Here is a 15289-nt window from a genome sequence, read left to right on the forward strand (position 1 = left end):
AGCTTAATCTATTTTCTTTCTGCATTATGGCCTTTTCTCACTAAGTTATATCAGGTCCATAGATAAATGGCTGTGGGGAGGAAAGGAATTAAAACTGACTCGTTTTCAGATAATATGTGTTATTGTTACACATACTCCTAGGTTTGGTTTAGGGTCATTCACTCACACACTCGCGGGGTCAACAGCCACACTCAAATCACTTTCAATTTAACCCTGAGTGTTCTCAAAGTGTGGAGAAGTAGAGAAGCAAGACCGGGTAAAGTCGAGTCAGCAATATAATATTAATTAGCAATTCTATTAGTTAGTACGAAAGATAACCAAGAGGTATTTTAACAATATTAATAATGCTTCATTTACTATGATCTATTTAATTGGCTCCTACGGTCAAAATAATCAGCTTATTGACTTATCAGTCCATCATCTTATTAAAAGTAAGTAGTAAATTATTAATAAATCACTATCAAAATGTAAACTATTCTTAAATAATAAACAGCTTATTGACTTATCAGCCTATCATCTTATTAATAGTAAGCAGTAAGTTATTAATAAATAAATCAAACATCCTTTTTTAATATAAGAAGATCTAGTGAATTTAAAATAACATCAAAACTTTGACTGGTTGCAATGTACATTTGCTCTTTCTGCCATGCATACATATACACTTACCTGTGTCCTTCTCAACTAGGTATTAGCCAGAAGGGTATTAGCCACCAAGCTGGGATCCAGATTCCAGAGATGACTCTAAGAGTGGGTTGGCTTCAGGATGCCTTTTATCCCCCCAAAAGTGCTCACTTGGTTGATTCTCAAGATTGGCAGCTCCACTTGCCTTGATTTTCAAGTCTGGTAGCTGTTGATGGGATTTGGGGAGCGGGTTTCCCTTCATGCTCAGGCCCAATTTCTTTGGTCTGGTTCAGGTGATATTTTTCCTTTGTTTCCTTAATGGATTTGTTCCTTCTTATCTAACCGCTTTTTACCTTCATCTTGATTCCTGGCGTACACTCTGCTTCTGTGTCTGGTTCATCTTTAGGTATGGTAGCTTCAGCTTAGTCTTACACTATGAACTCTCTGTCCCCTTACTTTTTAAGATTGTTTTGGCATCAAATGCTACACCACAGAAAAAGAATTGAAGGCTGATACTGGACCACCATCTTTCGCTCCCTGTTCCCAGCTGAGTGTGATCCATTAATTAGACTTGAAGGTTAATATGAATTTTAAAATGGCTCCTTTTTAGGATTTGCAGAAGCTGGACTTCCAAGGCATTGCTTTCTTGGAGGTTTCAGTTCTGATTTCACCTGAAGTTGCAGCTGTACTGAGTTCAAGGCTAACTCTGGTCAATGAGCTATGCATAATAACTCATTCCTGTGGTTTATATGTCATGAGAACATGGCTTTGGTAGACTGGATATAAAGAAGCATGTGGGGACCTGGCACTGACTCCAGGGTAAAAATACTTTCTGGAAGATGTTTTCCAAACAACAGTGAAAAATTACTTCAAAAATACATGGTTTGAAATTAAAGAATTCTTCTTGGGATTCATTTCCTGCTGCCAGCTAATCTGCATTATCTGGTTTCTACTTGAGTTTATATTGAGAAAAGAAACATCTCGAATCGGGCCTCATGCCAGGGTAAAATGTGATTTATTCGGAGAGGGTTTTGCGATGCAGGTCACAGCTGTCCTGATTTATAAACTGATTTATAGCTTAAAGCGGAGGTCGCCAAACTTTGAAATTTTAAGAAACTTGTTGGCTGGGGAATTCTGGGATTTGAAGTCCCTAAGTCTTGAAATTGCCATATTTGGAGACTCCTGGCTTAAAACATAGCACTGCAGAAGTTGTTAAACTGTGTCTTAAAACAACCCTAGCCGGTGTTGAAGGATGTTGCTTTTATTATTGTTGTGAGCCGCCCCGAGTCTTCGGAGAGGGGCAGCATACAAATCTAGTTAAATAAATAAATAAATGTTGGGAGTTGCAATGTTCAACAACATCTGGAATGCTAAAATTACCTGCTATGACACATGACTCTAGCAGAGAAAATTTGGGGGATGCAATTGGTCCTGTGTGGAATGGATGAGGATGTATCATGCCCAACTATTTCTTCCTTTGTGTTTATTCTGTTTCAAATTTGAGAGATTTATTAAATTTGTATGCTGCCCATCTCCCCTATAAGGCAATTCTGGGTGGTTTACAGATATAAAAAGATAAAAAGTCATTAGAATATTAAAACTATGCAAATTAAAATTTGGCATATTTGGCAGTCCCAAATATATTTTGGCTAGAGCAAATTGCATACATCCAAAGGACCTTAATTTTATGGCTGAATTCACGCACCACGCGTACCTGAAAAGTGGTTCATTTGGTTCTAGCTTAAAATGTGAATCCAAACTTTATTACTTGAAAAGGATGGCTTAGAGCAGGGCTGTTAAAGAGATTTCCTATGAAAAGCTTACTGCTATAATCGTGAATATTTTAATGTGATAAACAAGGAGGCAGTGAGAGGAAACAGTAAAAAGAATTTAGACTTTTGTGAGGCTGCTGATTTTTTGAATGGACCTGATTTTCTTCAGTTCAGTACTTTATGGGGCCATGGTTTGGTGAAGCAAACTCATTCCGTCGAAGATACGTTTTAATTCACCTGACATTCAGTGGTTGATTGACACAGACCAAGCAGGCCGAGAAGCCTTCTTGCTAGCAAATTCAGTGTGGGAAGAACCTTCTTTGAGCCATTCCCCTTCAAGGCCTTAAGGATTTCTTTGTCTCCTTTCAGATCCAAAACAGTGCTGCACAAACCCGGGAAGTGCTGGAACAACATTTCAGTGACTTAAAAGGCACCTTGAAGAAGTTGCTGGATGAAAGGTTGGCCTCCTTGCTCCAGGAAGTAGACAACATAGAGCAGGAAAGTATCAAGCCCTTGGATGAGTGCCAGAAGCTCATAGAACAAGGAGTTGGGACAGCCAATGAACTTGTCCAGGAAGGTAGGAGAATCTGTTTTTAAAACAGTTTCTTTGGGGACCATAGAGGATTTCTATCAACCTAATGGTCCCTGAAACTATAGTATTTAATAGTTACATCTGTCTGCCAAAAATATTTCATGTGTGCCTAGAAGTCTAAATTAATCCTATCTGCATAACACTTCTACATGTGAAGAGATATGGTTAAGACTTACTTGGAAAACAAGATGGCTTATACAGTGGTACCTCTACCTAAGAACGCTTCTACTTACAAACTTTTCTAGATAAGAACCGGTTGTTCAAGATTTTTTTGCCTGTTCTCAAGAACCATTTTCCACTTACAAACCCGAGCCTCTGAAACTGTAACCAGAAAAGGCAGGGAGAAGCCTCTGTGGGGTCTTTCTAGGAATCTCCCGGGAGGAAACAGGGCCGGAAAAGGTGGGGAGAAGCTTCCATGGGGCCCCTCTAGGAATCTCCTGGGAGGAAACAGGGTGGTTTCCTGTGGTTTCCCCAGTAGCATGCATTATTTGCTTTTACATTGATTCCTATGGGAAAAATTGCTTCTTCTTACAAAATTTTCTACTTAAGAACCTGATCATGGAGCGAATTAAGTTCGTAAGTAGAGGTACCACTGTGTTTGCCAATTTGAGTTTTTGTAGGAAAAGCAGAGCATAAATCAAACAAGCTATTGTGGGGCTTCCAAGATCTGCCCATGTTTCGCCAACACTCCGCAGCCTGCACTGGTTGCCGATCAGTTTCCAGTCACAATTCTGGTAATGACCTATAAAGCCCTATATGGCATCAGACCAGAATACCTCTGGGACCGCCTTCTGCTGCACGAATCCCAGCGGCCAATCAGGTCCCACAGAGTTGGCCTTCTCTGGGTCCCGTCGACTAAACAATGCCGTTTGGCGGGACCCAGGGGAAGAGCCTTCTCTGTGGCAGCCCCGGCTCTCTGGAATCAACTCCCCTCAGAGATTCGAACTGCCCCTACTCTTCCCGCCTTCCGCAAGATGTTGAAGACCTATCTATGTCGCCAGGCATGGGGGGAATAACTATCTTGTCCCCTCAGCACCACCTTTTTCTGACTAATATATGAGAATGGTATGATTGTGTAGTAATGATCGTTTTTTAATATTTAGGGGTTTTAAATTGCTTTTAATTTATATTGGATTTGTACTTTGTATATTGTATTGCTGTTGTTGTGAGCCGCCCCGAGTCTTTGGAGAGGGGCGATATACAAATCTAATAAAACTAAACTAAACTAAATGGTAATTATGCATAGAATGAACATGCATTTAAAACACATTCATGAGCCATTGAACAGGAATAAATTGCAGGTGATGTTTCTATTGTTGATTAAGAGCTCTTGATGCATCTCCCCGTCTTTTCTGTTCCCATCTATATACACATTGGCTGGTTTACATTGGTTTGTTGTAAAAACGTAATGTCTGAGAATATGTATACACATTGAGGTTTTACAGGCTATAGTATTTTGGTTTAAATAAATAAAATCTCAATAAAGCCTTTTACTGAACTTTGTTGGTGCAGTGGTTAGAACGCAGTATAGCAAGCTAACTCTGCCGACAGACAGGAGTTCGATCCTGTTGGGGCTTAAGGTTGACTGAGCCTTTCATCCTTCCAAGGTCGGTAAAATGAGGACCCAGATTGTTGGGGGCAATATGCTGACATTGTAAACTGCTCAGAGAATGTGGTAAAGCACTGTGAAGCAATATAAAGTCTAAATCCTATTATAGCATCACGTAATGGGTGAATCCCTACTCTTCTACCAATATATTCATTTTAATTCAGTGAAGTAAGTTTCAGACCAACTTGCTAGACGTGCAGGAAATTATCACAGCTATCAATATATTTGGAATTCGGAGCTGGGATATCTTAATCCCCCAAACAAATTAAAGATGTCTATTGAATTGTTTTGGCTGTTGAATAAGATTGCAAGAACCTGAATTAACAGAACTGAGACAAGGATGGAATATGTAACTCAGAGCTGTCAGCAGTCTTGCAACTGCTTGTCATAGCTGTTCCTGGGCCTTCTTCTGCAAGACCACAACGATACTTAATTAAACAAGCTGTGATGCCATCCTAGTCAGCATTTTCCTGTTCATTTCTTCCTTCACCTAACCTCAGGGGCGAAGGGTAGGGAATACTGAGTGTAAGGAGATTGAATCACATATCTTGCATAGCAATGCTATTGCAGAGATGAGAACTAGCATGTTGCTTTTTCTTCAATCTTGCAATTTGGTAATGGTGAAATGATTTGATTGAAGATACTTAAAATTAGAACTGCAACATCAAATCTGCTAAATATTTGCTTCTTCTTGTCCAAGAATGAACTCAGTGAAGCTTAGTGGTGGTTTTCTGGTCCTAGATGATCAAATAAACACTGGAAGTTTTTGTATGGGCAAAAAAGACTGATTTTGTGAAGTCTTAGGTGCTCTCGGGACTCCATAGCTCAACCCTGAACTTCATATATTCTCCTCCATTGGAAGATGGATTTTACCCATTGTGTTTGTTTATTGACTTATACCTCACCTCTCTTTTCGTCTGAATACTTTAATTGTTTTGTAGGAATTGAACCATTAATAAATCTAAAACATAACAACCATCCTTCTTAAATTGTGTTTTCTGTAAAAGCGAAGATGGTTGTTTGTTTATTTACTTTAAAATGGATTGTTTTCAACCCATTATATCAGTGGTGTTATCCTTGAAAGGATCTCCTTACCACAAATGACACATGTGACACGAAAGCCTTTCAAATACCAAAGGAGGTTGAGAGTAAAACAGAGGAGCAGTTTATATCCTGCCTTTTCTGTAGGAACTCAGACACATCAGAGTTTAAAGGGGACCTTTCTAAAATAGATGTGTCAATGTATGTGCGACTTCAGTTGAATTGTTACAGCTTTATTTAACAATCCGTACTCGGGAACAAAAGTATTTTGGAGTTCCTTGGTTTTTGTTTTGCTTTCACCATGCCCTTTTTCTTTCGCAATGTAATCCAGACAACCAAGCAGCCTTTAATTAACCGTAATTCTCACTTTAATTCAAATAAGGAAACCATAGGCATCACCTTTTGGATAAGTCAATATATCAAACCGATCGTCCTCGACTTACGAGCACAGTTGAGCCCCCAATTTTTGTTGCTAAGCAAAACATTTGTTAAAGAGTTTTGCCCCATTTTATGACATTTCATGTCACAGCTATTAAGTGAATCACTGAAGTTGTTAAGTTAGCAACATGTCCGTTAAGTTAATTCCAGGCCACCCTGGAAACAGTGAAGGATTGACCTACAATGCCAAGCAAAAATGGAGCTTGGGGGGGCTGTACATGGCCTGCCTGAGTTTCCTTTTGGCTGGCAGAGGGTTGCAGGAGGCCATTGCAGCTGAAAATAGAGTGGCAAGGGATGCACTCAGCCCTCCCAAGCACCATTTTCGCTGGCAGAAGGTTGCAGGAGGCCGTCACAGCAGAAAACGGAACTCGGAAGCCCGTTTTCAGTGGCAGAGCACCCAGGCTGCCACAGGTGCCCCCGACATGGGTGACATCAAGAGGGTCATGCCCACCCTGGCCACACTCACCCCAGTCCCCCAAAATCAAACACAACCCTGATGCGTCCCTCAATGAAATTGAGTTTGACATCCCTGTCCTACACCGTTCAATGTCCAATATCTTCTTAAAAGCCTCCAGTTCACTCACCACTTCTAAAGGCAAGGCGTTCCACTAGTTGTTTGTTCTGTCAAGAAATTTCTCCACTGTGGTCAGAATTTATCTAATGATCCATAGCGTTTGGACCTCGTGTGCTGTTGAGGTGGCCATAATATACATTTCGGGTGAAATGTCTGCAGAGGAGAAGTGAATGCCACAGAAATCTGTGGAACAATTGTCCTTGGCTGTGACGCCCTTCTTAGTAATAATCTCCTGCTATTGCATTACAGGTGAAAATGCCATTTGTGGAATTACAAGGGACAACAACGACAAGCTGTGCAGTTTTACAAAAAAGGCTTTGCATATTCAGCTGGACAGGTAAGAGCCACAGATTTTATTTATTTATTTATTTATTTAGTCCAATACATAATACACATTGAGGAGAATAGATGTGTAGTAATATAACTAAAGAAACGAATAGAAGAAAAGATATAAAAGTATAGGTGGACAAATTTGAAAGGAAGAAAAGATAAATGAGATAAGGAGAGACAATTGGACAGGGGACGGAAGGCACACTGGTGCACTGGGGCTGGATTTTCACAGTCGGTGGCTGACAGAAGTAACCTTGGGTTGTAGAGGCCCACTTAGGGTAGTTTATGAGAATGACGCAGAATTGCTGTTTCTAAGGTACAGTTTAGACTACCTGATCTATTCAGGTAGCAGAATGGATGCTTACAATAGCAACTTCTAACCTTCAGATAGCGTTATCTGGCAACTATTCAAAAGGCGATTGACTTAAATTGAAAAGCTTTCCTTTCAAAAGGGTGGTAACCAAGACAACTAGGATGCTTTGGATAGTGAGATTATTATAATGCCCTCACCTTGCAGCACTGGTCAAAAGGGCCCAGCAGAAATTATACTACCTGAGACTTCTCAGAAAACAACAACTGAATGAAAAACTGCCGGTGACCTTAGAGTATTTTAACTTGCTTCACTTATCTATAGTTTCCCAGTGGCACAGTGGCAGATAGGACAGCACTCCAGAGGGTTAATGTCATTGCCTAGAGGATCATTGGTTACCCTCTCCCCTCTTTGGAAGAACTTTATAGCTCCCACTGCTTTAAAAAAGTTCAAAACATTCTTAAACATCCATCTCATCCTGGAGATGAGGGGTGTGTGTGTTGAACTATTACCATCTGGCTGATGGTACGGAATAATAAAAAGAAGGACAAATAGGCTGAAAAACAGCTTCTATCCCAGGGGAGTAAACATATTGAATTCTATGGTATAGTGCAGTGATGGTGAACCTTTTTTTCTTCGTGTGCCAAAAACCTATGTGCATGTGCTATCATGCATGCGTGAGTGCCCACACCCATAATTCAATGCCTGGGGATGGCAAAAACGGCCTCCCCTGCTCCCCTGGAGGCCCAAAACAACCCATTTCCCAAACTCTGGTGGGCCCGATGGGCCCGTTTTCAGCCTTCTCTGGTTCCAGAGGCAAAAATGCTCCCCCCCCCCCCCCCGGGAGACTCTCCAGAAGCTTAAAATTCCCTCCCAGACCCTCCAGGCAAGCCAAAAATCAGCTGGCTGGCAAGCACATGCATGTTGGAGCTGAGCTAGGGTAATGGCTCACGTGCAGCAGATATGGCTCTGTGTGCCACCTGTGGCACCCGTGCCATAGGTTCGCCATCACTGGTATAGTGCAATATTGGGTTTTCAATAATACAGAATGTAAAGGATGTATGTTTGTGTTTTTATTTTTACAGTTATAATGTACACTGGATATGACATTTAATTTCATTGTACCAAGTGCCATGACAATAAATTTAACTAAAGTAAATTATTATTTTAGGGGGGGGGGGAATTTCTTCACGGTGGGACAGACATTAATTAAACCAGCCCAATGAATTTTCTGAATATTTCCTTGGTGAGAAACTTAATCAATCCAGAGTTTCTTACACTCCATCTTCACCACCTTTCAAGTTTATATTTTTCTATTTGGAAAACACGAGGTGCAGAGCTATGGGTACAGAAGAGGCAACACCAGAACCCTGCCTTCATCCTCTGTGAACAGAAATCCATAGCCCTAATGTTTAATACCTGTTTTGATGTGCTTCTTTTTGTGATAAAAATAAAGAAGGTAACATATGGATTGGAGTGGCTGGAGAAATTAAACTAAGACATTTAAAAAAAATAAATAAATCAAGAGTTCCAAACATTGTTAAAGGTTCTGAATGAAAACAGACTTACTGTTAAATGAAAACTTACCTGCTATGTATATTGATGATTTTTCTCTCTTTAGTTTACCCGAAGTGCCATCGCTGGTTGATGTGGCTAGCTTATCTGCTCAATGGGATGACTCCTTTTTTACAATAATGAAAAGCTACATCTTCAGCCATGGAACAGTAGCATCTCGACCTCCGATACAAATAGAAGAACTGATCGAAAAGCCTGGAGGTATCTTAGTACGGTGGTGCAAGGTGAGTTAACAGCCTTTTCAGCATCAGATACCACCTAGGCCAGTGATGGCGAACCTATGGCACGCGGAGCTGTATCTGCTGACATGTGTACTGTTGCTGTAGTTCAGCTCCAGCACATGTGTGTAATTTTTGGTTCACCTGGAGGCTCTGGGAGGGCGCTTTTGGCCTCTGGAGGGCCTCTGGGAGGCGGGAGAGGGCAAAAAACAGACCTACCAGGGCCACCGAAAGTCGGGAAATGGGGGAGCGGGGAGAGATCAGTCCCACATGCATGGTGGTGGGGTAGCATTGAATTATGGGTGTGAGCACTCAAGCATGTGCAATAGCGCACGCACAGACACTTTCAGCACCCTTTTTTGGTTCACCAGCACTGACCTAAGCTTTTTCTTCTGCGTTGTGCACCCAATAGCCTGGTGATGATTTTGCGATAGGCAGAAACACACTACAGGTAGCCCTCTACTTACGACCTCATTTCAGCCCAAAATTTATGTTGCTAAGTGATACAACTGTTAAGTGAATTTTGTCCCATTTCACCACCTTTCTTGTCACGTTTATTAAGTGAATCACTGCATTTGTTAAGTTAAGCAACAAGGTTTGTTAACTTGCTTCCCCATAGACTTTGGTTGTGCAAAGGTTGCAAAATGTGATCACATGACCCTGGGACACTGCAAATGTCATAAACATGAACCAGTTGCCAAGCATTTGAATTTTGATCGCATGACAATGGGGATGTTGTTGTAAGTGTGCAAATGGTCATGAGTCACTTTTTTCAGTGCTGTAACTGTGAAGGGTCATTAAGTGAACTGTTGTAAGTTGAGGACTATAGGCGGTAGAGATTTGGGATATTTACCATCACATGAAAACCTTTTCCTTGAGAACAGCATGCAGATAGTCTGCGGAGAGGGGCGGCATACAAATTTAATAGATAGATAGATAGATAGATAGATAGATAGATAGATAGATAGATAGATAGATAGATAGATAGATAATACAATGGATAGTGGTTATTATTTGGCTTATTGATTTCTGCTTGAGATAGCTTTTTTTTAAAAAATGTTCCTAATTTAATAGCTGGCACATTGTGAAATGGATTCCATGGGATTGTTCCTGCCTCTTTATATTTATATCACTTTTCCAGATATGTTGGGATTGGAATTCTCAGGATTTTGGCATATCTGGCTGGTGTAAGACTGAGAAATATATTTTGTGTCTAGCCACTCACCCCACAACAGTAACTCTGCAATTGTGTCTATTGCACTCCCTGATAATTCCCACAGTGTGCTCCTAATCCCCAAATACTGGGGGGCTTCGAGCCTTCGCCTTTCAGAGCACAAGTTAGTTTAAAACCAATGTTTAAAAGAAGGAAGAGTTTTAAAATATGCGATAATGTAATTTATCTTTGCTTAGGTTGATGAGGACTTCATCCCGCAAGACTACAGGCTTCAGTATCGCAAGAGCACCACCTGCCATTTTGAAGATGTGTATGTTGGTTCAGACACAGAATTCACGGTGTTACACATTGACCCCAACGTTGATTATCAGTTCAAGGTTTGCGCGCGGGGAGACGGCCGCCAGGAATGGAGCCCGTGGAGTGTTCCTCAGACTGGGTGTTCCACGTTGGTGCCTCATGGTATGCATTTCATCATTTTATTCTGCAATAAAACATATTTCGCTCTTGCTTCGTCTTCTTTCCCTGCCCTGTAAATCTAGCCTATTGCTATCATGTAGTTTGCTCTGTATGGTCACTTTTCATAGTCAGGGACCCTTGTTTGATGCCAAGGCTGTTTATTACACCAAACCAAATTTATTATTACAGTCATAGACCAAAACAAGTAAAAACACTTAGTGAATACACAATCAAAAGTTGTAGGATAAAATGATAAATAACAGATAACATCCATGATAAAATCCAGTCTATCAATTATGCATCATCCATATTACTAAAATTACAATCCATAAGCTGTGAGGTTTATATTCAGTTTGATACTATTAGGGAAAGGAATAAACAAGGTTGCCACACAAATGTTTAACTTTGTGGAATATTGGTGTATTTTTAAATTCAGAGCACAATGAAATCAGAGGACAGAAGGGAAAGGGGGGACATGATCGAAACATTTAAATAAGTTAAATTACTACTGTAATGCTCTCTACATGGGGCTACCTTTGAAAAGTGTTCGGAAACTCCAGATCGTGCAGAATGCAGCTGCGAGAGCAGTCATGGGCTTACCCAGGTATGCCCATGTTTCACCATCACTCCGCAGTCTGCACTGGCTGCCGATCAGTTTCCGGTCACAATTCAAAGTGTTGGTTATGACCTTTAAAGCCCTTCATGGCACTGGACCAGAATATCTCCGAGACCGCCTCCTGCCGCACGAATCCCAGCGACCAATTAGGTCCCACAGAGTGGGCCTTCTCCGGGTCCCGTCAACTAAGCAATGTCGGTTGGCGGGCCCCAGGGGAAGAGCCTTCTCTGTGGCGGCACCGGCCCTCTGGAACCAACTCCCCCCGGAGATTAGAACTGCCCCTACTCTTCCTGCCTTCCGCAAACTTCTTAAAACCCACCTTTGCCGTCAGGCATGGGGGAATTGAAACATCCCCCCCCCCTTGGGCACGTTGAATTTATATATGGTATGCTTGTGTGTGAGTCTGTTAGTTTGTGGGGTTTTTTAAATCTTTAAAATTTTAAATTGTTGATTACTTATGATTTGTCTTTTACATGTTGTGAGCCGCCCCGAGTCTTCGGAGAGGGGCGGCATACAAATCCAAGTAATAAATAAATAAATAAATAAATAAATAAATAAATAAATAAATGATGCCAGTTCTCAAGTGTCTGAATGTTGATCACATGACCATGGGGATCAGATGGGGGTTGCCGCTACCTGTGCTACCGTTGCGCAGCATGCACATCTTTGGGTGACTGGCACGAGATCTTGCTTCTGTGCATGCAAAATCTCACGAGGGGATGTGCGCACCATGAAATTTCGGTGGTTTTTTGCTTCTGCGCACGTGCGGAAGAAAAAAAACACCGAAATCTCACGTCATGTTCGTCCTCTCGCGAGATTTTTCTTCCTGCACATGTACAGAAGCAAGATCTTGCTGGAGTGCACCCGCATGCACGCCAGTCACCCAAAGCTGTTCATGCAGCTAAATTTTCACTAATGGTGTGACATCCTTATCCGTACCGGTAGCAACCCAATACTGACGGGGATCCTGCAATGGTAGTAAGGATGAAAAACCATCATAGGTCACTGTTTTCAGTGATATTGTAACTTTGAGTGGTCACTAAACGAATAACTGTAAGTTGAGGACTGCTGTCTTGACCACTACAGTTGAGCCCAAAATGTACATTGTTAAGTGAGAAATTTGTTAAGCAACTTTGCTCCATTTTTACGACTTTTCTCACCCTCGTTTGTGAAAGGAATCCATGCAGTTCTTAAATTAGTAAGAATCTGGTTTCCCCCACTGACTATGCTTGTCAGAAGGTCACAAAAGGTGATCACACACAACTCTGGGGCCCTGTACCCTCATAAATGTAAATCAGTTGTCAATCATCCAGATGCAAATCACGTAACCATGGGGATGCTGCAAAGGTCCTAAGTGTGAAAAACGGTCATAAGGCACAGTGCCGTTGTAAGTTTGAACGGTCGCTAAATGAACTGTTGTAAGTTGAGGACCACCTCAACTTTTGCGGAGAGCACACAATGTTTTCTGAAAAGGCTGTGCCTGTGGAGTAATGTTACATTTTGTAGTTTATCCAAACTAGGCTTCGGCCTCTGCATTACTGTTGGTTCTTCTTCCCTTAGAATGGACTCCAGGTGTTGAGGGCTACAGCTTGAGCAGCCGAAGGAACATAGCCCTTCGAAACGATTCGCAAGCGGGTGGAGTGCTGTATTCCAAGGCTCCAACTTATTGTTGTGGTCAGACGCTGACATTCCGGTAAGAAAAGAAGGATCCATCGATCCATCGGGTTGTATCTTCCCAAACTGAATTTGATGGCATTGATAGCAATAGCATTTAGACTCATATACCGCTTCACAGTGCTTTTATAGCCCTCTCTAAACGGTTTAAAGAATCAACCTATCACTCCCAACAATCTGGGTCCTCATTTTACCCACCTCAGAAGGATGGAAGGCTGATTCAGCCTTGAACCTGGTGAGATTTGAACTGCCGAATTACAGGCAGCTTGCAGAAGTATTCTGCAGTACCGCATTCTTAAGCACTGCGCCACCGTGGCTCCTCCTTTGATCCCTTCCTTTGTTGAGCTAGACCAGGGGTGTCAAACTCAAGACCTGTGGGCCGCATTCAGCCTGCAGGATGCCTAGATCAGGCCTGCAGGGCTGATCTGGAAATAGCAAAGGACCAGCCTGAAGTGCCTCTGCTAGCAAAATTAGGGCATAGGCAGGACATCCCCCTTCCCCCACCATATTTGGCCTCCTGATTGGCCGAGGAGGCCTTTTAGGCCCAAAACAGCCTCTGGAGTGGCCCAGGAAGCCTTCCAGGCCCAAAATGGGGCCTCCTGATTGGCCCAGGAGGTTTTCCAGGCCCAAAACATAGTCTCCGGAGTGGCTCAGGAGGCCTTCCAGGCCCAAAATGGGGCCTCTGGAGTGGTCCAGGAGGCCTTCCAGGCCCAAAACAGAGTCTCTGGAGTAGCCCAGGAGGCCTACAAGCCCCAAAACGGGGTGTCTGGAGTGCTCCATGCCAGCATGGCATGGCTGGCTGAAGAATTGAGTCCACAAATGTCAAAGGTTACCAGATTTGAAAACTCCTGGCTTAGAGGTATCCAGGTCCTTCCATCCAGGGCATATAAAACTGGATGACTTTTTAAAGCTAATTTTTTTAAAAAAATCTACCGGATACCTTGATTAAATTTATTTTTCCACTTCAAAGAAACTACCTACAAAATGCTGGATTTCTTATTTTAAAATGGAGGTAAACATAGTGATCAATATGCCACAGCTGCAGTACGAGTGAACTGTTTGACCACTCAGATACAGTAACGCTTTCTCTTTTTTGGGAGAAAATGAGCTGGCTTTCTGAGTCATATGAATTGGACTCCTTGTCTTTCAAATAGACTGGAAAACCAGTACATTTCCAGCTTTGGCTGAGTTACAAGTCCTAGCAGCCATCCAACAGCCACTGGGAGTCCAGCAGCATCTGGAGGGTGACCAGTTTCTCCCATCCTAGGTGGGCCCTTCTACTTTTGGGGGAGCCTTTAATCACTTGAAATCAAAACAATCCTACTTCAAGTGAAGTGCATTTCCTGTTTCTTTGTGGAGCAAAGATAGGCTTCGGTTACTGGACGTTTAGGTTTAGGGAGCCAGATTGTTCCAAGCTGATCCATCCTTTGGTCTTAAATGTTGGCGTTCTCTGTTCCTTGGCCTTGGGCTTTGCCCCAAAACTCAAACTTTGTTTTCCAGCAAAGAGGAATGTCCGTCCTTGAATTCTCTAGATTTCCCTGGCCAGGCTTTCTCCTCCTCCTCCTCCTCCTTTTTGTCCCTGTGGACCTGATTATCTTTCTCCTCAAGGGCTGCTCCGCTCTTCTTTTGTGCTGGGGTTGACAGGATGTGTCTATGAAAACAAAGGAAGCAATAGCCTTTGTCAAACTCCAGAGAAACAGTCAACTCAATACTCAGCTGAAGAAGGAAATTCTCTAGGGAAGCCAACGGGTCAGATTTTCATTTCAAAATTTGGTGAGGCCGGGGGGGGGGGGATATCAAAGGGAAATGCAAGAGAGTTGTGGAAAATGGCAGATTTTGTCATAACCTAAGCATATAGCAGGAATCGAGGCAGCCATTTTGGGGGTTTTTTGTGGGCCTTATTGGAAGAGAAGGATCAATCAATTGAACCTCCTTTGTAATGATATAAGGGGAATTTATTTTATTTTATTTATTTATTGGACTTGTATGTCGCCCCTCTCCAAGGACTCGGGGCGGCTCACAACATATCAAAACAATATGCAATATAGATATCTAAAAAAATCCAATTAATATAACTAAAAACTTTTTAAATCTCTAATAACATTTAAATTCATTCATTCCCATTCACACAACAAGACATACCCTGTTTCCCCGAATATAAGACAGCGTCTTATATTAATTTTTGCTCCCGAAGATGTGCTACGTCTTATTTTCAGTGGATGTCTTATTTTTTTTCAATAAAGAAGAATTCACATTTATTGCTGTACAAAAAAAATGAACATTTATTAT

General features: G+C 41.9%; 1 protein-coding gene across 1 annotated transcript in view; it reads left to right on the forward strand.

Moving 5' to 3' along the window:
- Positions 1–15289, forward strand: part of CRLF3 (cytokine receptor like factor 3) — a 39460-nt gene that overhangs the window by 10746 nt on the left and 13425 nt on the right. The window contains exons 2-6 of the mRNA XM_070740443.1: positions 2763–2970; positions 6897–6984; positions 8909–9086; positions 10491–10713; positions 12887–13019. Coding sequence (XP_070596544.1) covers positions 2763–2970; positions 6897–6984; positions 8909–9086; positions 10491–10713; positions 12887–13019 — 830 coding nt within the window. The remainder of the gene's footprint in view (positions 1–2762; positions 2971–6896; positions 6985–8908; positions 9087–10490; positions 10714–12886; positions 13020–15289) is intronic.

Source organism: Erythrolamprus reginae, chromosome 2 (genome assembly GCF_031021105.1).
Source record: "Erythrolamprus reginae isolate rEryReg1 chromosome 2, rEryReg1.hap1, whole genome shotgun sequence".
In the NCBI taxonomy this organism is placed as follows: Eukaryota; Metazoa; Chordata; class Lepidosauria; order Squamata; family Dipsadidae; genus Erythrolamprus; species Erythrolamprus reginae.